Source organism: Saccostrea echinata, unplaced genomic scaffold, assembly GCF_033153115.1.
Source record: "Saccostrea echinata isolate AGI-Se365-2 ecotype Australia unplaced genomic scaffold, CSIRO_AGI_Sech_v1 ptg000001l, whole genome shotgun sequence".
Lineage (NCBI taxonomy): Eukaryota > Metazoa > Mollusca > Bivalvia > Ostreida > Ostreidae > Saccostrea > Saccostrea echinata.
The window spans coordinates 3,369,457-3,389,179 of record NW_026889750.1 but is presented as its reverse complement, the minus strand read 5'-3'; the positions used below and the strand labels follow the sequence as shown (position 1 = coordinate 3,389,179).

Sequence of the window (19,723 nt, the reverse complement as noted above, 5' to 3'; positions counted from 1 at the left end):
GTCTGATGACCCCCCCCTTTTTTTTTTTTTTTTGCTTGTCAAGGAATTTTGGGGAGTTGACCTTTTTTTTATTTGCTTCCTACGGCCCTGCAATAGGAAATAAAGAGAACAGATTCAAAGCAGTACTGCATGCTGCTGCATATTTGCACGTTAGGCCATAAAATTATTATTATATAGGCCTGTATACATATAGCGATGTTCAGAACTCCTTCACACACCTGAAATCGATGTTTTTACATATATCGCTACAGGTAAAAATAATGGCCATACAAAAACATACGTGCAAATATCTTATGTGTCATAAAAATCTTTATTATTATTTTTTTATACAACGATTTAAATTCAATTTACGAATCACAGTCCTATATACTTGCATAAAAAAAGTTATTTTAAGTAAACAATGTAAACAGTGTACCGTCAGATATGTATACTGGTTTGTAAACATGGCACATGTAAGTGTATAAGCAAAGGGTATGTGCACATCTAGGTGTGTTGACTTTGTTTACTAATGTTTACACACGGCTAGTTTTCACCTTGACACTGTCGGTTTTCACAAGAAAAATTGTCTTTACAGATTACTATAGTATGATATTGCCTTTCGAATGATGCAAATTAAGCTGATAATGATCGCATTTTTATGGCAGATAATTAATTAAATACTGAAGCTGAAAATTGAAATCGATGAAAATATTTTTGCTAATTATATGTAACTTCATTAGACAATTTATCAAATAATATCAAAATTAATGGAATTAAAGGGCTGTTTTTATTTTTAAATAGTGCATTGAAGTCTGTATATATGCATATGCATGTATATATTGATATAGATTAGATCGAAACCCAGATTTGATTTTCCTCATGATCTTCTCCTTATGATTAAGTTAATTTGTTACATAAAAACATGTCAAAACTTACATTCCTTGATTCCATATAGATTAAAGTAATGATAAATGGATATAAACGCATTGTACGTTTCGTATCCATATAAAATAGTGGAATGTCTTAGATCCGCTCCTGTGCAAAGTGTACAATGTCATATCAAATGAGCTTTGATTAATAATTTTCCAACTCAAATAGCCAATGTCTGGATGATAAGGACATTTCTATAAATCTGTACTTTTTTCCAAAATAAAATGTTCTCTGTGTGAAATACTACCGACTTGTTTTTGCTGCCACGAAATAAACAAGGTCCACAAAAGTATGGGGTTCATTAGAGGGTAGGATTTAAATAATTTTATGATATATGGTACAGTTTACTTACGATACAGAAAAAAAATCTGTTTGTGTACCTTTAAAATACAGCATTGCTTCTTTACTTGCAACAGTAAGATTTTTTAAAGCGATTTACACGGAATAGTATTTTTTCTTACACAAAAAATATTGAAATGTTCCCCATAACAACCTATCGTGTTAAAGCTGATATCGGCCAATCTGCAGTATATCTATAGCCTGCTTCATACTTCTATTTGAATCATTGTTAAATTGTTGGTATAGAAAAATCTAAAACGTGATATATTTATAATTACACGCTGTTTAATTATCATCATTCCACAGGCTTTTTACTCTGGTTTGCACATCAAGGTTTATCGATATCGTCAGACATGCAGGCATACATACATGTATGCAGGTCACAGTGATGTATGTTTATACGAATGAACAATTTACCTCGTGAACTTATAAAGATGATCAGTATACATGGTTTATTTTACTGTCATTTGTGTATACATACAGAAGATCCAATTCTTCCAGTAGATGAAACCTAGAGATCAGAATTATAAAAAGTACAATAATACCATTGTTTCAAACAAACCAGAGCTTTGTTTTCTATATGAACCACTGCATGAATGTAGAGAGAGAGAGAGAGAGAGAGAGAGAGAGAGAGAGAGAGAGAGAGATTTTGATTGGGTAGAACGTACAGTGAATCAAATTAAGGGTCCTTCTTCTTCTTCTTCTAAAAAAAAAAAGAGCATGCTGGCGATTAAATTACTAAACTTAATTATCGGTATAGAAAATTTGGAATATATGTACTTTATCTAATAAAAAAAATTATTTTTTTTATTGTAAAGTCATCAAAGAACGAATACTCTTCTTGAAATCGATCGAACCCCTGAACGTCTTATTAACCATTCATTATTTGCAGGGATTTTGGACATTCCGTATTTTTAACAGGTAAACTAGTATGCAATTGATATTTAAAATTCAGTATGCTTTAAATTTATACTTTTTCAAACTGACTCCGTTCCAAACTGGATTTCTGCACTATAAAGAAAAAAAAAATCTGGCTGACTCGGGTGTGTGGGAGATAAAATAATAATAAAAAGAACCTTGGGCATGTTCTTAACAAAGTACAAGTTAATTACCTATTTTATAAACAGCGTTTTATGCAAAGGTACACTTACACATATGCATTTATGAGAGGAGGGAACTCACATTCGTTTAAGACCTTTGAATTCACATCAATTTACGAGCCTTCTGATAGCTCGAAATTAATAATCTTAATCAAAAGCACGTGAGATGAAAACTTAAATTATTTGAAGATAAAGCACGCTCACGAATTTTCACAAAATTTTCTTTTTTAAAAAACACAACCATGCCTCCAACATGTAATTTAAAAGTTTTTTTTTTCACGTTAAGAACTATCTTTTATTATAATGTACACGAATGTAGTTGTATGATAATTATGAGACAACCCTCAGCGAAACCATGAAAAAACGACGTGCAGTTCTTCCATTTTTGAACATTTTTTTACTGATCGAACGAGACAAAGAGAAACAAATACTTATTTACGTAATTTTGCATATATAAAAGCAATTGTTGCAAGTTCGAAGCAAAATGTTAATAAGTCTTTGAAACTGCAACGCAACACGTTCAAGGAATATAACACACAGCAGACTTGCAACTTTTATGATGCATGTAAGTTATATATTTTAAACAAATTAACCTTTAAAGTGATTATTTGATCTAAATCTTAATTTCGATTCTTCTCCGATTAAGTATACCTTTTAAGCTGAGAGAAAAGTAATTTTTCTTTGCTTTTTTCAGATTTTCATCGCTTTTTACATCTCTGGTGGGCCTTAAATTTGTTTTAAAAAATGAACGGTAACTCTAAACACTGAAGAACTTTAACCAAATTAGAGTAACCGTCCCTGGTATTAACCACGTGACGTGTAACTAACCCGTGACGTCATAATAGAGACTGCGGTTTCAAGACCTCCGATCGCAAATTTTGTGGTAAGAGAAAATTAAACAATGATTGCTAAATTAAAACATTTTCATTTTAAGTTGCTGCGTTTGACAATAAACTTTATTCTTCTATTAATTTTAATTGACAGATTTGAGAAGCCTTTTCCAAAATTCAGATTTATTTTTTGGATGCCATAAGTATTTGCTGTACGAAGAAGGAATATAGTTTTTGGAGTAAAGTAAGTAAAAGTTGTTTGCATATAAGCAGGCACATTTTACATTACCATTCTTGGAGGGTGTAAAAAATGTATTCATTTTCAACTCAACCATGTTTGTTTTTCAGACTTAATTGGGAGAGTTTGTTTCCAAACACTATTATATCGAAGACACCATATATTTGATTCTACAATTACTTGTTCAATTTTCTTGGGTTCTAAGTTTATTCTTGTCGGAAGAAATCAATTTCATATCTTTAATTATGTAGGTCATAAACTCATTATATTGTGATATATCAAAATTTCTGTAAAATCATTCTTTTATTAGTCTTTCTCTTTTCTACTTTCACTCTTAACATTTTTTTTTTTAGCTTAAAATGGATCATAACGTGAGTCCATCGTTGAAAGAGTCCCATCCAGGGAACACCGAGGTATTTTTATTATGGATTTTCAGCCCCTACTCATACTGCCGTGATATTTTCAAATTTTGAATTTTTGAATTTTTGAAAGCTAGTGATGTATGACTTGTACACTCAATTATAATCTTTGTTTACTCATGCACAATCCATGTTCCCTTTCCGCATCCTCTCTCATTTAGGGTCTTACTCTATTTTATTAAAGTATAGCACACTTCTCCCGCCATAAAATGGCTAGGTCATTTTATTTTGAAGTTTTCTCTGTACCCTCTTCACTTCTATCATCATTGTTAAATGAATAACAAAAACTTATTTTCATTAATTGCCAATTCTTTCTCAAATACACGAAGGTGTAAAAGTTTGAAGTTTGGGTACCTTCGGGGGGGGGGGGTCAGAAATACAAAACTGTTTTCTGGCATAAGTGCGAAGTTGAGCACTTTGTGGCACTTTGATTTTAGGATGCGTAGGGTTTGGAATGGGAGGCACGGGTAATCTATTTCTGATAAACTCTGTCTAATGATAAAAAAAGTTGCAAATTTTCAGAGAAAAAATATAATTACCCGATTCACTACATTTACTTGTATCTCGTTGGTTTGACATGATAAGGTCTTTGTATAATTTAGCTTAACAACTTTTTTTGTATTTGTTAACAACAGAGTGAAGAAAGCGAGATGAATGGTCCTCCTTCTCAGAGGAAGGATCTGGTTTGTATTAATCTAAAGATAAATATTGTGTTTGTTTCAGTAGTAAAAGTAGTACCAGTAGTTACCAGTAGTAAAGACAGCATACACTTGATTGAAAACAATTATATCTATTATAATTATTTATTTTACCATTTTATCTTCTATTGAAAAAGATAATTAAAGATAATTGTGAATTAATGAAGATAATACGGGTAGAAAAATGAATTGTATTAACGTGTTTCCACAAAAAAGTATGTTTGTCGTTTAGTGCACCAAAGCTTCCATGATGATAATGATGGTTGAACACGACGATTCTGACGATGAAGATGAAAGTCCGGAAGAACTTGACCAGGCTGTATGATTATTTATCAAATTTGTCACGTTTTTTGAAGATAGATTATATATATATTTTTTTTTTCAATAAATTGAAATTTGTTCATGAACTCTTATTTTATATAACAGACGATGTCAAGTTTATGCAGCTTGCCTGCAGAGATCGCCTTGAGTCAACAGGTACACATCTCTTAAATCTGCAACATGCATGTTCTTATTAGTCCTCTACCGGTGAAACCGGAGGGGACTATAGGTTTCCTCTGAGTCTGTCCGTCCGTCTGTCCGTCCGTCTGTCTGTCTGTCCCTCTGTCTGTATGTCAGTCTGTCCCACTTGGTTTTCCGCACTTTTTTCCTAAACGCTTGCAGATATTGAGCTGATTTTTGGTATGTGAGTGTATCTTGATGAGTTACAAATCAAGTTTGCATTTCGTTCCGCTTCATTGATTTTTGACGGAATTACGGCCTTTTCAATTTTTAGGGGTTTTCCGCAATTTTCTTCTAAACGCTTGTAAATATTGAGCTGATTTTTGGTATGTGGCTTTACCTTTATTAGTTATAGATCAAGTTTGCATTTCGTCCCGCTTCATTAATTTTTGACGGAATTATGGCATTTTCAATTCTTAACGGGAACGGAACCAGATTACACTTGCCGGTAGGGGACTAGTATTGCTAATGCAATACTCTCAGAATGCTTGTTACATTTGCATAAATGTGACTGTAGATTTAAGAAGTCTAGGTACGTAGTATCATGGACACCGGGGGGGGGGGGAAGCTGCCCCTCCATGTTTTACGAAAATAGTCTTAGGATTGAAACTTTCACTTAAAGGACGATTAGTCCCTTCTTGTAATTTGTCGAAAAGACCCCCCTTCCCTCCCCAACGTAGGTTTCTCGAGTTTGGGTATTTTTCTCCCCTTTTTTCCAATAATCCGCCCAAACACCACCACTTCGAAAAACGATGCTTCGTCCCTCAGTACTATATATAATAACCCCTGACATTATTCAATGTCTCAGGCTAGGCAACTTTCTGAACTAAGCATCAAAGAGGCCCTTGCTGAAGAATTCATTGAAATAGAGGTAAATATGAGAGTTTAAACATTTTGATCACTGAGATACTGAAAATAAAACTTAACTGGATGTTTATAAAATTATATTTTCTTTGTGTATATCAATATGAGAAATGAAAAAAAAGTTGATTGTTGTCAACTTTATAACACTGAAGGGTACTGACTACTGAAATATACTTCATTTACAGACCAGGCGAATGTCCCTAATTTCCATTCATTCAGCCTTTTCAGCCGCAATAATGTATCAATCCGACGACAGTCGCCAAAAGAAACGCAAGGTGAGATTCTAACTAATAAATCTGTGAGTTTGGTTTTATCGATTCGTATTCTACATGTTATTGCAGCTTTTGAATAAATTCTTTATATTAATAATTGTTTTTTTTTATCTTTTCAGCCCAACATCTTCAGGAGATTTTTTTCATGTTGTATTTCATGTACTGGTAGAAGAAATCAATAAAGTGTTCTCTGCAAATTCAAGTCTTTGTTTTCATTGACGACAACATGTACAAATGTTTTGATAATTGTCATAAAAACTAAGTAGGTAACATCGCAAATTTGACCTGTTCATTTTTAAACCACATACTCGTTCCTACAACACAACCAGAATAAAACAGAAAGTTTTAATGTAGTTATTGTAAACTGTAACCTCAACAGATTTCTACTATATTGACAATTTAATGAAACTTGCATAGTTAGTGATTATATATAAAAAAGTTGTGTACCTTTACCCTCTCTTTACTGATTTGTTTAAAAATAATAGACAAATGCTGAATTGACCCTCTCTACTTCGTTTTTATTTTCATTTTATACTCGATACAGACCCCCCCCCCTTTCCAAACACACGTATACACATCAAGTGCTAAATCCCCTGTAACAATTTTTCTGTTCAAATCTGAGAGAAAATGCAGTATGCAATATTATTTTCATCATATCTACAGGTGCTTGTGGACAGGATCGTGCTTCTACGATGCACCCCAACCCCTTTAATCATTTTTATATGATTTTAAAAAAAATCTTCAATTTTAATCTTTTATATGATTTTAAAAAAAATCTTCAATTTTAATCTTTATCCATTTCATCTATATTTTTCTGTTTAAAAATCACATTAAAATTACAACCCAGGCGCAAATTCTATATAACATTTTTATACAAAATGTTTATAGTTGTAGTGAATTTGAGTACGGGTTGTTATCTTAATGTAATTTTTAAACAGCAAAAATAAAGAAAATATTATTTATTGAAAAAAAAAATCCACAAGTACTCTTGTGTGTGTGTTTTCTTTGACATTTTTAACTGTGACGTTTACAGGAGATAGTGATGACGTCAACACATAAGTGAACAAACAGACATGTTTTTGAAGTTGATATTTTTTGTGTTCTCAACATATGGATCTTATGCTCTAAGCTCTTCAAGTAATACTGCAGCTTCAGGCTATGGTGAAAGAGGCAAAATTGAACTGAATACCTGTTGCAAAGAAATTGTCAATACAGTTGGTAGGTCTGTTAAAGTTTCCAAATTACAAATATGGCCTATATCCTCAATCTGATGATTAATCAAACAGTGATGTGATGAAAGATAAAAAAAATGTGTAACGTAGTGAACAATATATATGCATATGACAAATCAATGTCATGTTTTAAATGTTTGTTTACTAGGTGGTAGTAATTGCAAATTTGATAACAAACATAATTTTGTGTTTACAAGTTTGAATTTTCCACTCCTGTTCCAGAAAATGTAAATTTGTAAAATTTACAGCTCATCATATGGGTCCGCTACTGCTGCAGAACTCATTAACGTAAAAAATTGTCCAGTCTCCCCAAAATTGATAGGAAAAATCTCAATTTATTCGAATAGTAACATCAATATACATTGTATATATTTATCGTATGTCATTAGCAGCCAGTGGTACATTTTTTAAAAAATAAAATATATTTAGATCTCTCTAAGTTTATTTAGTTCAAGAGAATGTAACAAATGGCTTTACACTGCTGTAAAATTTTATCGTCATACTTATAGCAAAATCAATTTACATCTTGTTTATTTCAATCATTATGATATCCCATATCCCCCCAATCTCGCGATGTATGTAAAGACTAAAGAGCGCTCGCGATGTATGTAAAGAGCGACAACTCTTAATGCTGTCGTACTTTTTCAGAGGAAGCGGGTTCAGGGAAAGTTCACAAGCGATCCGTGGACAATAGAAAACCAATCAGGCCATTAAAAGGTAAGGAAGAATTCACTTGATTAAGACCCCCTCCCAATTTTTTTATTATATTAAGTTTATATGATTTTGAGTCTATGTCAATTAAATAATATGTTCATTCTTTAGAACCTATGTTTATATTTTAATTATAATACCAGTAATATCATGAGCTTTTACATGAATTTGTATTTTACATTACTTAATTCAAATTTGAATTTTTTCAGCGTCAGAAGTATTAGGTAAGACTTTAATCAGTCATACACACTATGATGTGATGGTAATAATACTTTTCATCATATCTTTGAATTTTAAAGTTTTTCATTTCTCAATTATCCGATATATATCACGGTATCAAAATCAAAGTGAATACAGTAACCCTTGTAGCAACATTACGAAAGCCCATTGAGCTCATTTTCGTAGGTTAGAAAAATAACTTTTTCGCGTTATAACGCGAAACTTTCGAGAATAAACGCGAAACTTTCGCGTTCTAACGCATAACTTTCGAAATTATATGTATTTAGCAATGTTACTCAGGAACCTTTGATCATGATTGTCAGATAAGAAACATAAACGCAGACGGGGACTTCTATGAATTTATAAATTACATTTCCTCAGAAGATGTAAAAGAGAAATGATGCGTGAATAGGATAGATTAGTCTTCAGAATTTTGCATTTTATTTCAAAACCCTACGAATTAATAAAATGAATATTCCTTTAAAGATTTTCTTGTTTTTTACTTTTTGAATCCAAGAAATTCTTTAGACTGATTTTTTTTCAGGAAGATCTCCACTTGTCACTTTTTTCAAAGTTCACTACAACTGTACCACTAGTAAATTAAGCAATCCATCATTTTGGACTAAAAATTATACACTGTAGAAACCAGGGGATCGTAACATAAAGGGTACTTAAGTCTAAGACCATACTTAAGCAGGACTTAGGTACAGTCTTAGACTTAAAACCGTAACTAAAAGCATGCTAAGATTTGACAATCTTGGCAAAACTTAGGCGGCCGGTAGAGGTGACTTAAGTATGTCTTAACTATCTTATACACAAATTTAAAACTATTAAATGTTGAATCTCGACGTTAAAACATTCTTCTATTTATATTATGCATTATAGAAATAATTTTTTGCTTGTAATACTGGTATGTGAATTTTAGATTTATTGATCACTGATTCCAAAATCACTCTCAACATGGCATATATGTGCATGAAAAATTATATTTTGGGGGATACTTTTAAAAAATCGAATAGGTTATAAACACTACCTACTATAAGTAACTTGAACAAAGAAAATCATGAAATTGTATTTTCGCTGTGAAAATGTGAGATGAAATACACTTTAAGAGACAGAGAAATTATTGATGAGTTAGAAGTTTTCATCAGATGTTGTATTTCTACAGTGAGTCTAACGAAAACAAATTAATATTTGTCATCCAATTTTCTCATTAGGTCACCCATGTGATGGGACACAATTGACAAAACCTCATTCTGTCAATTTTCTGAGATCTTAATTTTATTTCAAATTCTATAGAGAGTGTTAAAAAATGACACCGGAAAGGGGTGATCTTTTCTCCGAAATTCATAATTATATAATTTCACTTTGGAAAAACTCGCATAGACTTTGAAATTTTTGAACAGCGTTGAGAAAGACAAAATATGACGGTAAAAAGATTTAGAAAGAGGAAAGACACATTCAATGTCGAGAAAACTTAAATTGTAGCTTGTGATGGTCCAAGTTCAAAATAGCCTTTCGTTTTTCATTGTAATGAATAAAATATATCATAAAATCAAGAGAAAATGGAGACTTCTGCAAATGTCTCGGTTTTACAGCGAAAGTTTCGCGTTATCACGCGAAAGTTTCGGCGAAAGTTACGTGTTTATTCGCGAAAGTTTCGCGTTATAACGCGAAAAATATTTTTTTTTACCTACGAAAATGAGCTCAATGGGCTTTCGTACAACATAAAATGCACACATGTAAAAAATTATTATATGTCTAGCATTGTTTATCATATTTCTAAATCAGTTTTGAATTGTTATCAAATGTAGATGACGCAAATCCTTGTTTGCCCAACCCCTGCCAACACAGTGCACTATGTGAATGGACACCCAGGAGTACCCCTCCATTTATCTGCCACTGTCCCGTGGGTTACGTGGGAGAATCATGCGAAAAGGGTAACGTACTTGAAATCTTGAAATCAATACCGTGCAAGCAGAATGCATCACCACTACTTCATAACAACAAAATAGCAAAAGGTTAAGAACATATTTTGACTATTAATTTAAATTTTAACGTTTTCTTCATATAATTTAATTTCTTTTTCAGAATCAGGTGGCATCAGGCCAGAAGGGGGCGGTTAGTATAAAGTTTTGTTTAACTTAGTGTATATATGTATCTGTTTTTCATTTAAATTAAGCAGTGTTTTATTTTTCATTTTATCCATAATTGAATGCACTGCAAATTGTACAATTATATACATGTACTAGGTGAAATCCCGCGCAAGCGCGGGGAATTGAATTTATACCACTACAGACAGAAAATATATTGTAGTTTCTACTTACAGCCTACAGGCTTATAGCAGGAAGAAATACTTTGTTCAAAATCCGCATGAAGTATATGTACGTCTCCACCCCCCCCCCCCCCCCCTTTGTAAAAACTTGAAAAATAACAATTTTATTAATTGATGTTTATTGTGAAACCTGTTATACTATATTATGGATATTGTACTTCAGATGCTGAGCTCTTATTACATTTCTGTCAAGGATAATAGCAGCGAATATGTACATTTTGCTGATAAATTGATTGGGGGGGGGGGGAGGGGGGGTTAAAAATTCACAGGTACTTGGGTCTTGGTTTATAAATATTTATGTACCTTATTGATATGTAAAAATGTACTTTACTTTTTTTTTTTACATATCAATAAGGTGTATACATATTTTTAAACCAAGACCCAAGTACCTGTGTAAAATTAGCTTTTAACGCCTTCTGAATAGGCCGAGTATTTGATACAAAAGACTGTATTCAGAAAAAAAAAAACTGAAATGTATTGATTAAAGCACAAATTTTACATATTCAATTGTATTTAAACAATATCTTATTCATTATTTTTTTTTCTTTTCATGTAAGCAAGTTTATTACGAAGTACAAATTGTACTTCGGGTTCGTTGTCACGATGCTCTCAGTAAGGAATAAAATACAAATTTTACCGGTAAATTTATTAGGAAAACCTACTACATGTATGTGTAATATAGTCTTTCGATATATAAATATATTCACAACTTAGAGTGCGTTATCAATGATTTGCCATTATTTCAATGACCATTCACACAAAAACTTTTTTTCATGTTCATCCAGCTTCTGTTTTCTCTTTAACATCGGGCTCGATGCTATATGATGTTCTAGAAGCTTCCGTCAATATCAAGATCGGTGAATGGTGAAAATAATTTGCATATCTCTCTTTTTTATCGGTTATCACAACTTATTTCTTTTATATCATTTAAATCAAGTTTTGATTGAATAATTCAGTGATGACGTTTTATGAAATAAATAAACGATTGCTTGTTGTCAGTTTCGTTAAATATTGCCAGTAACTTAGATCCGCCAACCGGAAACGCCACCATACTCACGTTTTTGCTATTTCATGGCTGTTTATAGAAAATAAAAGTAGACTTTTAATTTAATGTACGATACTTACTATGCGAGTGAAATCTAAATATAGTTTACGGACATCAGCTTGTATCTAGTGTATTGTTAGAGGAGTAAGTAAGAACTCTGGTGCACCCGTTTCGGAGTTTATTTGCAAAATTTATTAATTTATAAGTATATAGATGATGAAAGTCAAAATCCTGTAATTGTTTAAGGGAAGGACGTCATTCAGCATTTGCTGACAACTAACTCAATTTTTTTTGCCAAAAGGCAAAACCTCACAAAAAGTTATGTAGTTGGGTTTCCTTCTGATGAAAGGACACGCTCCTTTCAAAGTATTTGAAAGCTTCATAATAAAAATGTAGATTCAATTTAGTTCTTACCTTGAACCTGGAGGACTTTGAAAAAATCTTGCATTATTGAGATGTTAAAAAAAAGGCGAAGGGGACTCACTATAGACAAAACTTCCGATTTTCAAAGATATAAGCTGTCTGACTTGGAGATTTGCGGGGCTGCATGGACTGGTGCCCCCTACTAAATTTAGAATGAAATGATAAAGTAAACGTATCGTTTATCAGAACTGAGATTTCAGCTTATAAGAGGGTTGTTAAAAATACAATAATGTACGGGAAAACAACTTTACTATTACTATTACTATTAGGAACGAAGTTTGTTTTATCAAATCATAAGTATACACAAAATCATGTGCATTCCTTTGGGGTGGGGGTGGGGTTAAGGTTCCAACTTTTTCCACATTACCAGAGGAGAATTTGACTATGATGTACATTGCAAAAACTTGGGGGAGGGGGAAGCAATCAGCCTTTCAATGAACACAGTCATAAACTAAACTGTAAAAATTCGTTTTGGAAAAAAGTTGCTCCCCCTCCTGCACTGCCCCCCCCCCCCGAACTTCATGTGATCTCCCCGATCGTCCATGATAAAAACGACGCTCCTTCCATCCTTAAAACGCTTATACCGTTAGAACACTTATGATAGAGTCATCTCCAGAAGCATTTCGGAGATTTTCCTGCATATACACAAAATTTTGTAACATTTACGTGATTCAAGATGTTCAGTGACGTTTCTGTTTTTTGCTTTGCTTTTTTATGTGATGACCCTCTATATTAAGCAATAAAACGGTATGCCTTAAACTTCTTTAATTTAATACAAATTTCCCAAAATGAAGTTTAATTAATATAGTGGCGTCAAATAAACCATCTTAAATTTTTATGTTCTCACTGATAAATAACAAAATGTCTACATAGAACGCGCAAAAACATAACATAATATAATTATGTCATCTTAATGATATAACTGTATTTTTTAATTGATCGCCGGAAAACAACAAATCTTTGCATCTTTATTGGAAAATACGCAAATTTTTGTCTTTCTTTCCTCTTTTTTTTTTTTTGCTGCAGAGTTTAAGTAGTGTTTTGCATGCTCACTGACACATTAGAATTTGTCCGCGAACTTTTTAAACAAACCTCGTACACTTATATACCTTCTTTAATAATCATTGATAAAACTACATCTTAAAATATTATAATCACGACTTTTTTAAAATTTAAAATAAAACTTGGATTGACTTTTTTTTGATTTTTAATCAAAAGTTTGATTCCAAAAACAAAAGAAGAAACAAGTCAGATTGATACTCAAAATCTAGACACCATTCAGATTTTCCCCTTAAGGTATCCGATCCATAATAGCCTCAGATTCAATGAATCTGAATGCATTACAGATATATATTGCCTGAATACTCAGTATATGTAGACATAATCTTCATGTTTTAGTATCAATATGTAAGAGCGGAATATGTCCTAATTTTTGACCTTGTCCTGTCCTTGAAGAGTTATCCCCCTTTGCTTTTAATCAATAAAAATCAATTCTAAAATAATCGATCTGGTAAAAAATTAGTTTTCAATCGTTTTTCTATTCCTAATAATTAAATACATCTTTCTACCAAAGCATTGTTTTGATATTCTTAGTATTTAACTTTTTATTTTCAAAAATTTCCTTGTCCCCATAGACCTCAGTGCATTCTTCATTAACTAATTACCGCTTAGGTAATTATATTTTTGAAAATTTCTCCTGATAAATCCTTTTCTACTCTAAAATGCTTTGAATTAATTTCCGAGTATTTAATACAGGATGGATACTTAAGGTTAGAAAATTATGTCCTTTTATGGATCGGATACCTTAACTCAATACTTTAAAATGCTAATTTCTGTCTGCATGGATAAAATATATTTACTTCTGATTTTAATTTTTGGGGGGGTGGGGGGGGGGGGGTGAAAGAGATCACCCTTCAGACAGATTTTATACATGTACAAAGTATAGTATAATATAAAATATGATTTTTTTTTTTAAAAAACAAAAACAGCTACAGTCCAAAAAATATTTTTGTATAATTTATTTTTTTATTACATACATTGATTTTTTCTTTAAAATCATTTTACTAGAAACTATCCGACAGGATAAGGATTTGACGCTTGTTAACGTCATAAAAATGATCGATGGTCCAACAGCTACCCGGATGGCGATCATATTTGGTGCAACTGTACTTGGGATTGTGCTTATTATCATCATCCACTGCTGCAGGGTGTTAAGCAGAAAGCAAGTATCTGTATACATGAATCATTTTAATTAATGTCAGAAACGTCAAAAGTGTAAACATATTTAATGAAGTTATTTCAAGAGCTATAATTTTGATTACCGGGTATTTATATTAAAAACAAATGTTGTGAACTAAGATCAACAAAATTTTAATTCAATCAGGAAAAAGGAGGACGCGGAGTATCTGAAACGCCTTCAGACAGGGGACATCCCTAAGACCCTACCCCCGGGCTGTTGTGAACTGAGTAACGTGGTGTTCTTTGAAACATTGTGCTGTCTGGGTGCCATTAAAGACAGCATAAAGAAGGAGACAGCCGAAGTGGATGTTAACCAGTGTAAGTGATACATCATAATTTGAAAAGTAAATTCTTAAGCGCTTTCGTGAATTGAGATTTAAATATACCAGCATAACTGGTGCACCGTCCATAAAGTAAGAAAACTTGAATCCGAGATGTGCTGTCTAAAAAAGTTTCGTCTAGACTAATATCCGTAAAAAAATGATAAAAAATCTCCTAATTGTCTAAAGCAACAAAAGAGCTAATAAGAACAATATTTAAAAAAAAAAAAAGAATCATTAATTGTTTTAAGCAATCAAATGACCTCCATTTCAGTGGTTTCTGAATTAAAACTCGTGAGAAGTATGTCTAGGATGTCAAGGGCCCCTGACAGATTGATCCCAGAGGAGAGAGGAAGCAAGCAGTCTTTAAAATCCAATCGAAGCAAAAGAAACTCTGATCAAAGAATTCACCGAGAAAGGAGAACAAAACCAGAGTCTAAAATAAGTCATTCTGATGAGAAGAAAGACGATTCTTACGTCATCAATTTTGAGGGTGGAGAAACAGGTGTGGACAACACAAAAGTAGACATTGATTATGCAGAGAGTCTTAAGTTTTCAACGAGATCTCAGCCAGCATCCATAGATGACAATGAACAGATTATCAGAGAAACTATATGTAGCTGTGGTCGACTAACAACTGCTAAGCCACAACCATATGAACCAAAGCCTGAAAGATCCAAATCTCAACAGTTGAATGCATCAAAGTCTAGCCATATTATGTACAATGAGGAGAATGGAAGGCGAAAAAACAGCAGAGTCTGCTCACATCATCGAGGATCTTACCAATCTGTCGTAGACCAAGCAAAGCCAGGTGGACGTATTGATAACCTTGAAAATCAAAAAGGCAGCAGAACTTGCTCACTCGAGCGAAGATCTCATCAATCTTTTACATCTAAACAAAACGGAGAGTCGTTTGAACATAAGCGTATGACAAAAGAAAATGGCGAACCATTACTAGAACCATTAGAAGCTCAAAACGGTGCTGAACCATATCCAGTAGGAATGAAACAGCATGATTTGCAGAAGTCTACTCAGACGTTAACAAAAAATGAAGAACAAGAATATTGCAGTGTCTGTCAGCCAAAGCATCGTTCTTTGATCCACCATTCTCACGGAGAAAACTTAGTATCAGATATACCATCCAGTAGAAAGATTTCAGCACAAACTCAGACGACTCCACAATATTTATCACCAACAGACCGGCCGTCTTCAGGCCACATTCGGACGGCTTCAGTCAAACAACCTGTTTCACCGCCTCCATTGACACCCATACATTATCAGCCATCGCAGCTTTCTGGATTTGTACGTGTAGACAAATCACAGAATTTTCCATCTTGTGCACTTAATCTAAGCCCTGTTCAGAGTGTTCATCAGAGAGAATCCATTGGGATGCAGAAAAAACTTTTCTCATTGGAAAACTACATTGTAGAAGGAATGCAGGAAAACAATTCGAACGCTCCAGGTCATCATCCAATCTCAGGAGATGGGGTTATCTATTCACATCACAGTATCAATAAATGCAGTAATCGTACAACTTCTATGCCCTCCTCAACTTTGATTCGCGGACTTGAGGAAGTCGGAAGAAGCAATTCAGATCAGGGCGAGAAATTACGGAGCAACTTTATAATTCACCCCGAAAGATCGACTCAGTATCTAAAGGACCGACTGCAGGAACAACATTCCAAACCTTCATTTCATTCTTATCGAGACATGTACATCCAAGAAAACCGGGAAAAGAGGGCGTCCGATCAACAGTTGTCAAATTATCGGGTAAAAGATGATGTTCCCAAAAGCCAAGACTCAAGAGTTTCTACAAAGCAGCGTTCAAGAGAAGATGAAAAGGAATGGTTTGTTAAACATTATGAACCAATTGGATCTCGTATGAATGCAAGACGAAGTTATTCGCAGCCAGAAGTATTTTACAAAACGAAAGATGTTTCAGATCCCAACGAAATTTACTATAACCAAGACTGCCTACCAAAATATGCTGAATACATGAATAATGAAAACGAACATATTGTAATGCCTATTTACAGAGTTCCAAACACACAACCGTCAACAAATCCATATCAGACAACATATCGAGAACATTTTGGGGTGGTGCAGAACACCAGAAACCGGGCACGAATGGATCGCCAATTTGTGGATTCCGGAATTGAAGTGAATGGAAGCAGAGAAACCGAATCCAGTGAAAGATATCGACGTATGGCTCGAGGATCTCCCCTTTCTCAATATCTTCAAGCTGTAGAAAAATCAAAAAGCCCTGACTATAGATCAGACAGGGGAAGGAAGAAAGAAAGAGAATATGATTTCGAGTCCCGGTCCTCGAGTCGAGACCGTAGTTACGGTCAAGGACTTTCAACGTCGATCGAACGTAATTTGGAAGATGATCGAGAGGTTTTAAACTTTTTAAGCGATAGGAGAAGTGTCAGTAGCTTTGTTGAAGCCGCTCGTAGCAGCCCAGAAGATGCCAGGCAATCTCGTTTCAGTAAATATACAGGCCAAAGGCGTCGTTCGGCCCCTTCAGGAGCTGTTCCATTTGATTTTGAAGAACGCGATATAAATACACAGAACGATGAGGATGTTCTAGATTATCTTCGCAAGAAAAAGACCGTCAGTGCTTTAGTGGAGAACAGTCGAGAAACAATGCCGAGGACTTTTGTCCATCAGTATGAGGAAAACCGACATTTAAATATACCCCCACGGGAACGAGATCGAGAGGAGGATGAGGAGGTGTTGTATTACCTTAGGCAGAGGAGAAGTGTTAGTGGTAGATCGGAAGAAGAAAGTCAGGAACGAGAGAGGATTATGCAAAGTGTGAGGGAGGATTATGAAGATGTAGCGCCCCCAGCTTTAAATACGATGGGAAACCTCAACGAGGAATTGAAATACACAAAAATGTTTGCAAAGAACACTGTGGCATATCCACCAGCAGCTGCAAAGATAGGGGAGAGAAAAGACATTAAAGTGCCTATTATGTCTAGAAATGTGTTTTCTCCACCACCTTCAAACAGAGGAAGTCCACAAAGGCATGTAGCAAAGGATGACGAACATTCTACGCCATATCAAGAATTTCTGAGGAAAAGCATGATTCGTTTTCCTGTGAAAGATATAGATATCCGTCGTTCTAGAGATGCCCTGAAAGGTAATAGACTGCAAGAGTTGTTGAACAAAGACAATGCACCGGTTGAGAAAGCGAAAGATGCCTCTTCCTCTTCAGGAACTTCCTCGAGAAACCCTCTCAGGCGAAATTTGGGGCATTATGGAAATAACAATAATATCGGGTCAAGATCACACTTGAACGTTGCAATGGAAGAATTCCCAAAAGATTTATGGCATGGAAATCAAAGAGAGGGAATTCAATACAACAACAAGCCTTATGCTGTGAGAGGAGAATCCTTCACAAGAGCTGACGAGAGGCAATTTCTGCAGCAAGTAAAACGAAGAGGCAATGAAGAAAGTGTGAATTATCAGATCAGAGGTCAACGGCCAAGGACTTCAACAGGAGGGAGCAGAAACCTCACTCTCAACGAATCGCAAGATATTTCTCATTTTGGGAATGACAGTAGTTTTTACTCTAAAAGACGAAGTCCAAAACACAGTACTCCAAAAGAGTCTCCGGTAGATCCGGAGCTACAGAGAATTTGGGAGAGTCGAACTAATCAACAACAGTCGGGATCACTTTTGGAAGTTATGCGCAACAGTCAGACAATTCAGGATAGATTTTTCTCCAAACCAGATAGTTTCAATAACAAAAGAACTGAACGTGATCATCTCCATAACGACGGTTGGGATACTGATGCTGAATCGCCGACACGGAGAAAACGTAGTGTGGATATGATATATCAAAATCAAGGATTGGTTCAAAACAATCAACCTCAACATGCCGTGTCAAAATCCAGCAACAGAAGTATTCCCAACTTACAAACATTGAGCTCTTTTCAAGGTGTACCTGCTTCGAGTTTTCACAGTGGGGTATCGGAAACTTTACTGGGACCACAAAGCTTACTGGGTGATCGACATCAGGTTCAAAGGCCGTCTTTCATTGGTTATCACCAGTCACGTGATATTCCTGTTCATTTTAATCGTGGACAAAGATTACCGAGCAGTAAGGAGACATTTGACTCTGATGAATCTATTCCAAAAACTCCACCACCTCCTCCGCATTATTAACATTTAAAATTTTCATATATTTTCTTCAATTACTGAGAATTCTAAATTATATGAAGGTGTACATCAAATACATAAACAATTTGTTTTATTATTATGGAAATATCTGAACCATTTGACCAAATGTGAAAAATAGATATTTCCTTACTTGTAAAAAGTATTCATTGCCACTTTTTCACTCAGTCGGACAGAATTTGGAACATTCTTTGTAGTTTTTAATAACTGAATCAGTTTATCAAATTGGTGAAAATAATGGAATAAGATCTTTGAATTTCTATGCATTAACCAGTTAGAAACACTTGGAAACCCAGAAAAATTCCTATTTGTTAATTCTCAGTGGCATATTTGATGGGGTGCTTCATTTTTTTCTGAATCCTTTGTTTGCTATTTTTTTTTTAATTTCAGGATCAAAATGTTAACGTTTTTAATAAAAATAGGACCTAGGCTCCCAAACAGTTAGTGTCTCCTTTATAAAGGAAACAATGTCTGGTGGCTGGAAGAAGTTTATCAGATATTAAAAATACTTGTGTGTATTATAAAAATAGTAGCTATCTTTAATTTTGGATCTGTATATTGCACACAAATTACATATGTAGTCCCTAAATGAGCATCATTATCAAATACTTTGCATAAATTCATGCTCAACGCATGAACCATCGCATGACTCGATCAGGTCATCGATATGAACATCAATGATAAATTATGAAAATGTATTACTAGTATATCATCATGTGATACCCAATCTCGCCAGATGACTAAAGGGATAACAAATAACCTGGATCTTTTTCACGTGATGATGCTGATGATTTCTGCAGACTATGCTGCACGGTGCGGCGGTGGACAGTAAGTGTAGAAAAAAA

At 34.0% G+C, this 19,723-nt stretch overlaps 2 protein-coding genes across 2 annotated transcripts; both read left to right on the top strand.

The window, feature by feature from the left end:
• Positions 1-3,345: 3,345 nt before the first annotated feature.
• Positions 3,346-6,367, top strand: LOC133179286 (uncharacterized). Its single transcript, XM_061314104.1, has 8 exons — positions 3,346-3,422; positions 3,770-3,829; positions 4,471-4,518; positions 4,766-4,852; positions 4,960-5,010; positions 5,843-5,905; positions 6,084-6,173; positions 6,290-6,367. The coding sequence occupies exons 2-8, from the start codon at positions 3,776-3,778 to the stop codon at positions 6,350-6,352; spliced, it is 456 nt and encodes a 151-aa protein (XP_061170088.1). The 5' UTR covers positions 3,346-3,422; positions 3,770-3,775; the 3' UTR covers positions 6,353-6,367.
• An 876-nt stretch (positions 6,368-7,243) lies between these two features.
• Positions 7,244-19,306, top strand: LOC133181754 (uncharacterized). Its single transcript, XM_061316340.1, has 8 exons — positions 7,244-7,388; positions 8,051-8,119; positions 8,323-8,337; positions 10,147-10,272; positions 10,424-10,453; positions 14,203-14,356; positions 14,519-14,691; positions 14,968-19,306. The coding sequence occupies exons 1-8, from the start codon at positions 7,244-7,246 to the stop codon at positions 18,864-18,866; spliced, it is 4,611 nt and encodes a 1,536-aa protein (XP_061172324.1). The 3' UTR covers positions 18,867-19,306.
• The last annotated feature ends 417 nt before the right edge of the window (positions 19,307-19,723 follow it).

What these genes read in the sequence shown, in the direction of transcription:
- LOC133181754 (XM_061316340.1), top strand. Translation starts at nt 7,244, where the DNA reads ATGTTTTTGAAGTTGATATTTTTTGTGTTCTCAACATATGGATCTTAT. An exon ending in CATCAGGCCAGAAGGGGGCG is followed by an intron (nt 10,454 to 14,202) that starts GTTAGTATAAAG and finishes TCATTTTACTAG; the next exon opens with AAACTATCCGACAGGATAAG. An exon ending in TGCAGGGTGTTAAGCAGAAA is followed by an intron (nt 14,357 to 14,518) that starts GCAAGTATCTGT and finishes TAATTCAATCAG; the next exon opens with GAAAAAGGAGGACGCGGAGT.
- LOC133179286 (XM_061314104.1), top strand. Translation starts at nt 3,776, where the DNA reads ATGGATCATAACGTGAGTCCATCGTTGAAAGAGTCCCATCCAGGGAAC. An exon ending in CGGAAGAACTTGACCAGGCT is followed by an intron (nt 4,853 to 4,959) that starts GTATGATTATTT and finishes TTTATATAACAG; the next exon opens with ACGATGTCAAGTTTATGCAG. An exon ending in AGATCGCCTTGAGTCAACAG is followed by an intron (nt 5,011 to 5,842) that starts GTACACATCTCT and finishes TCAATGTCTCAG; the next exon opens with GCTAGGCAACTTTCTGAACT.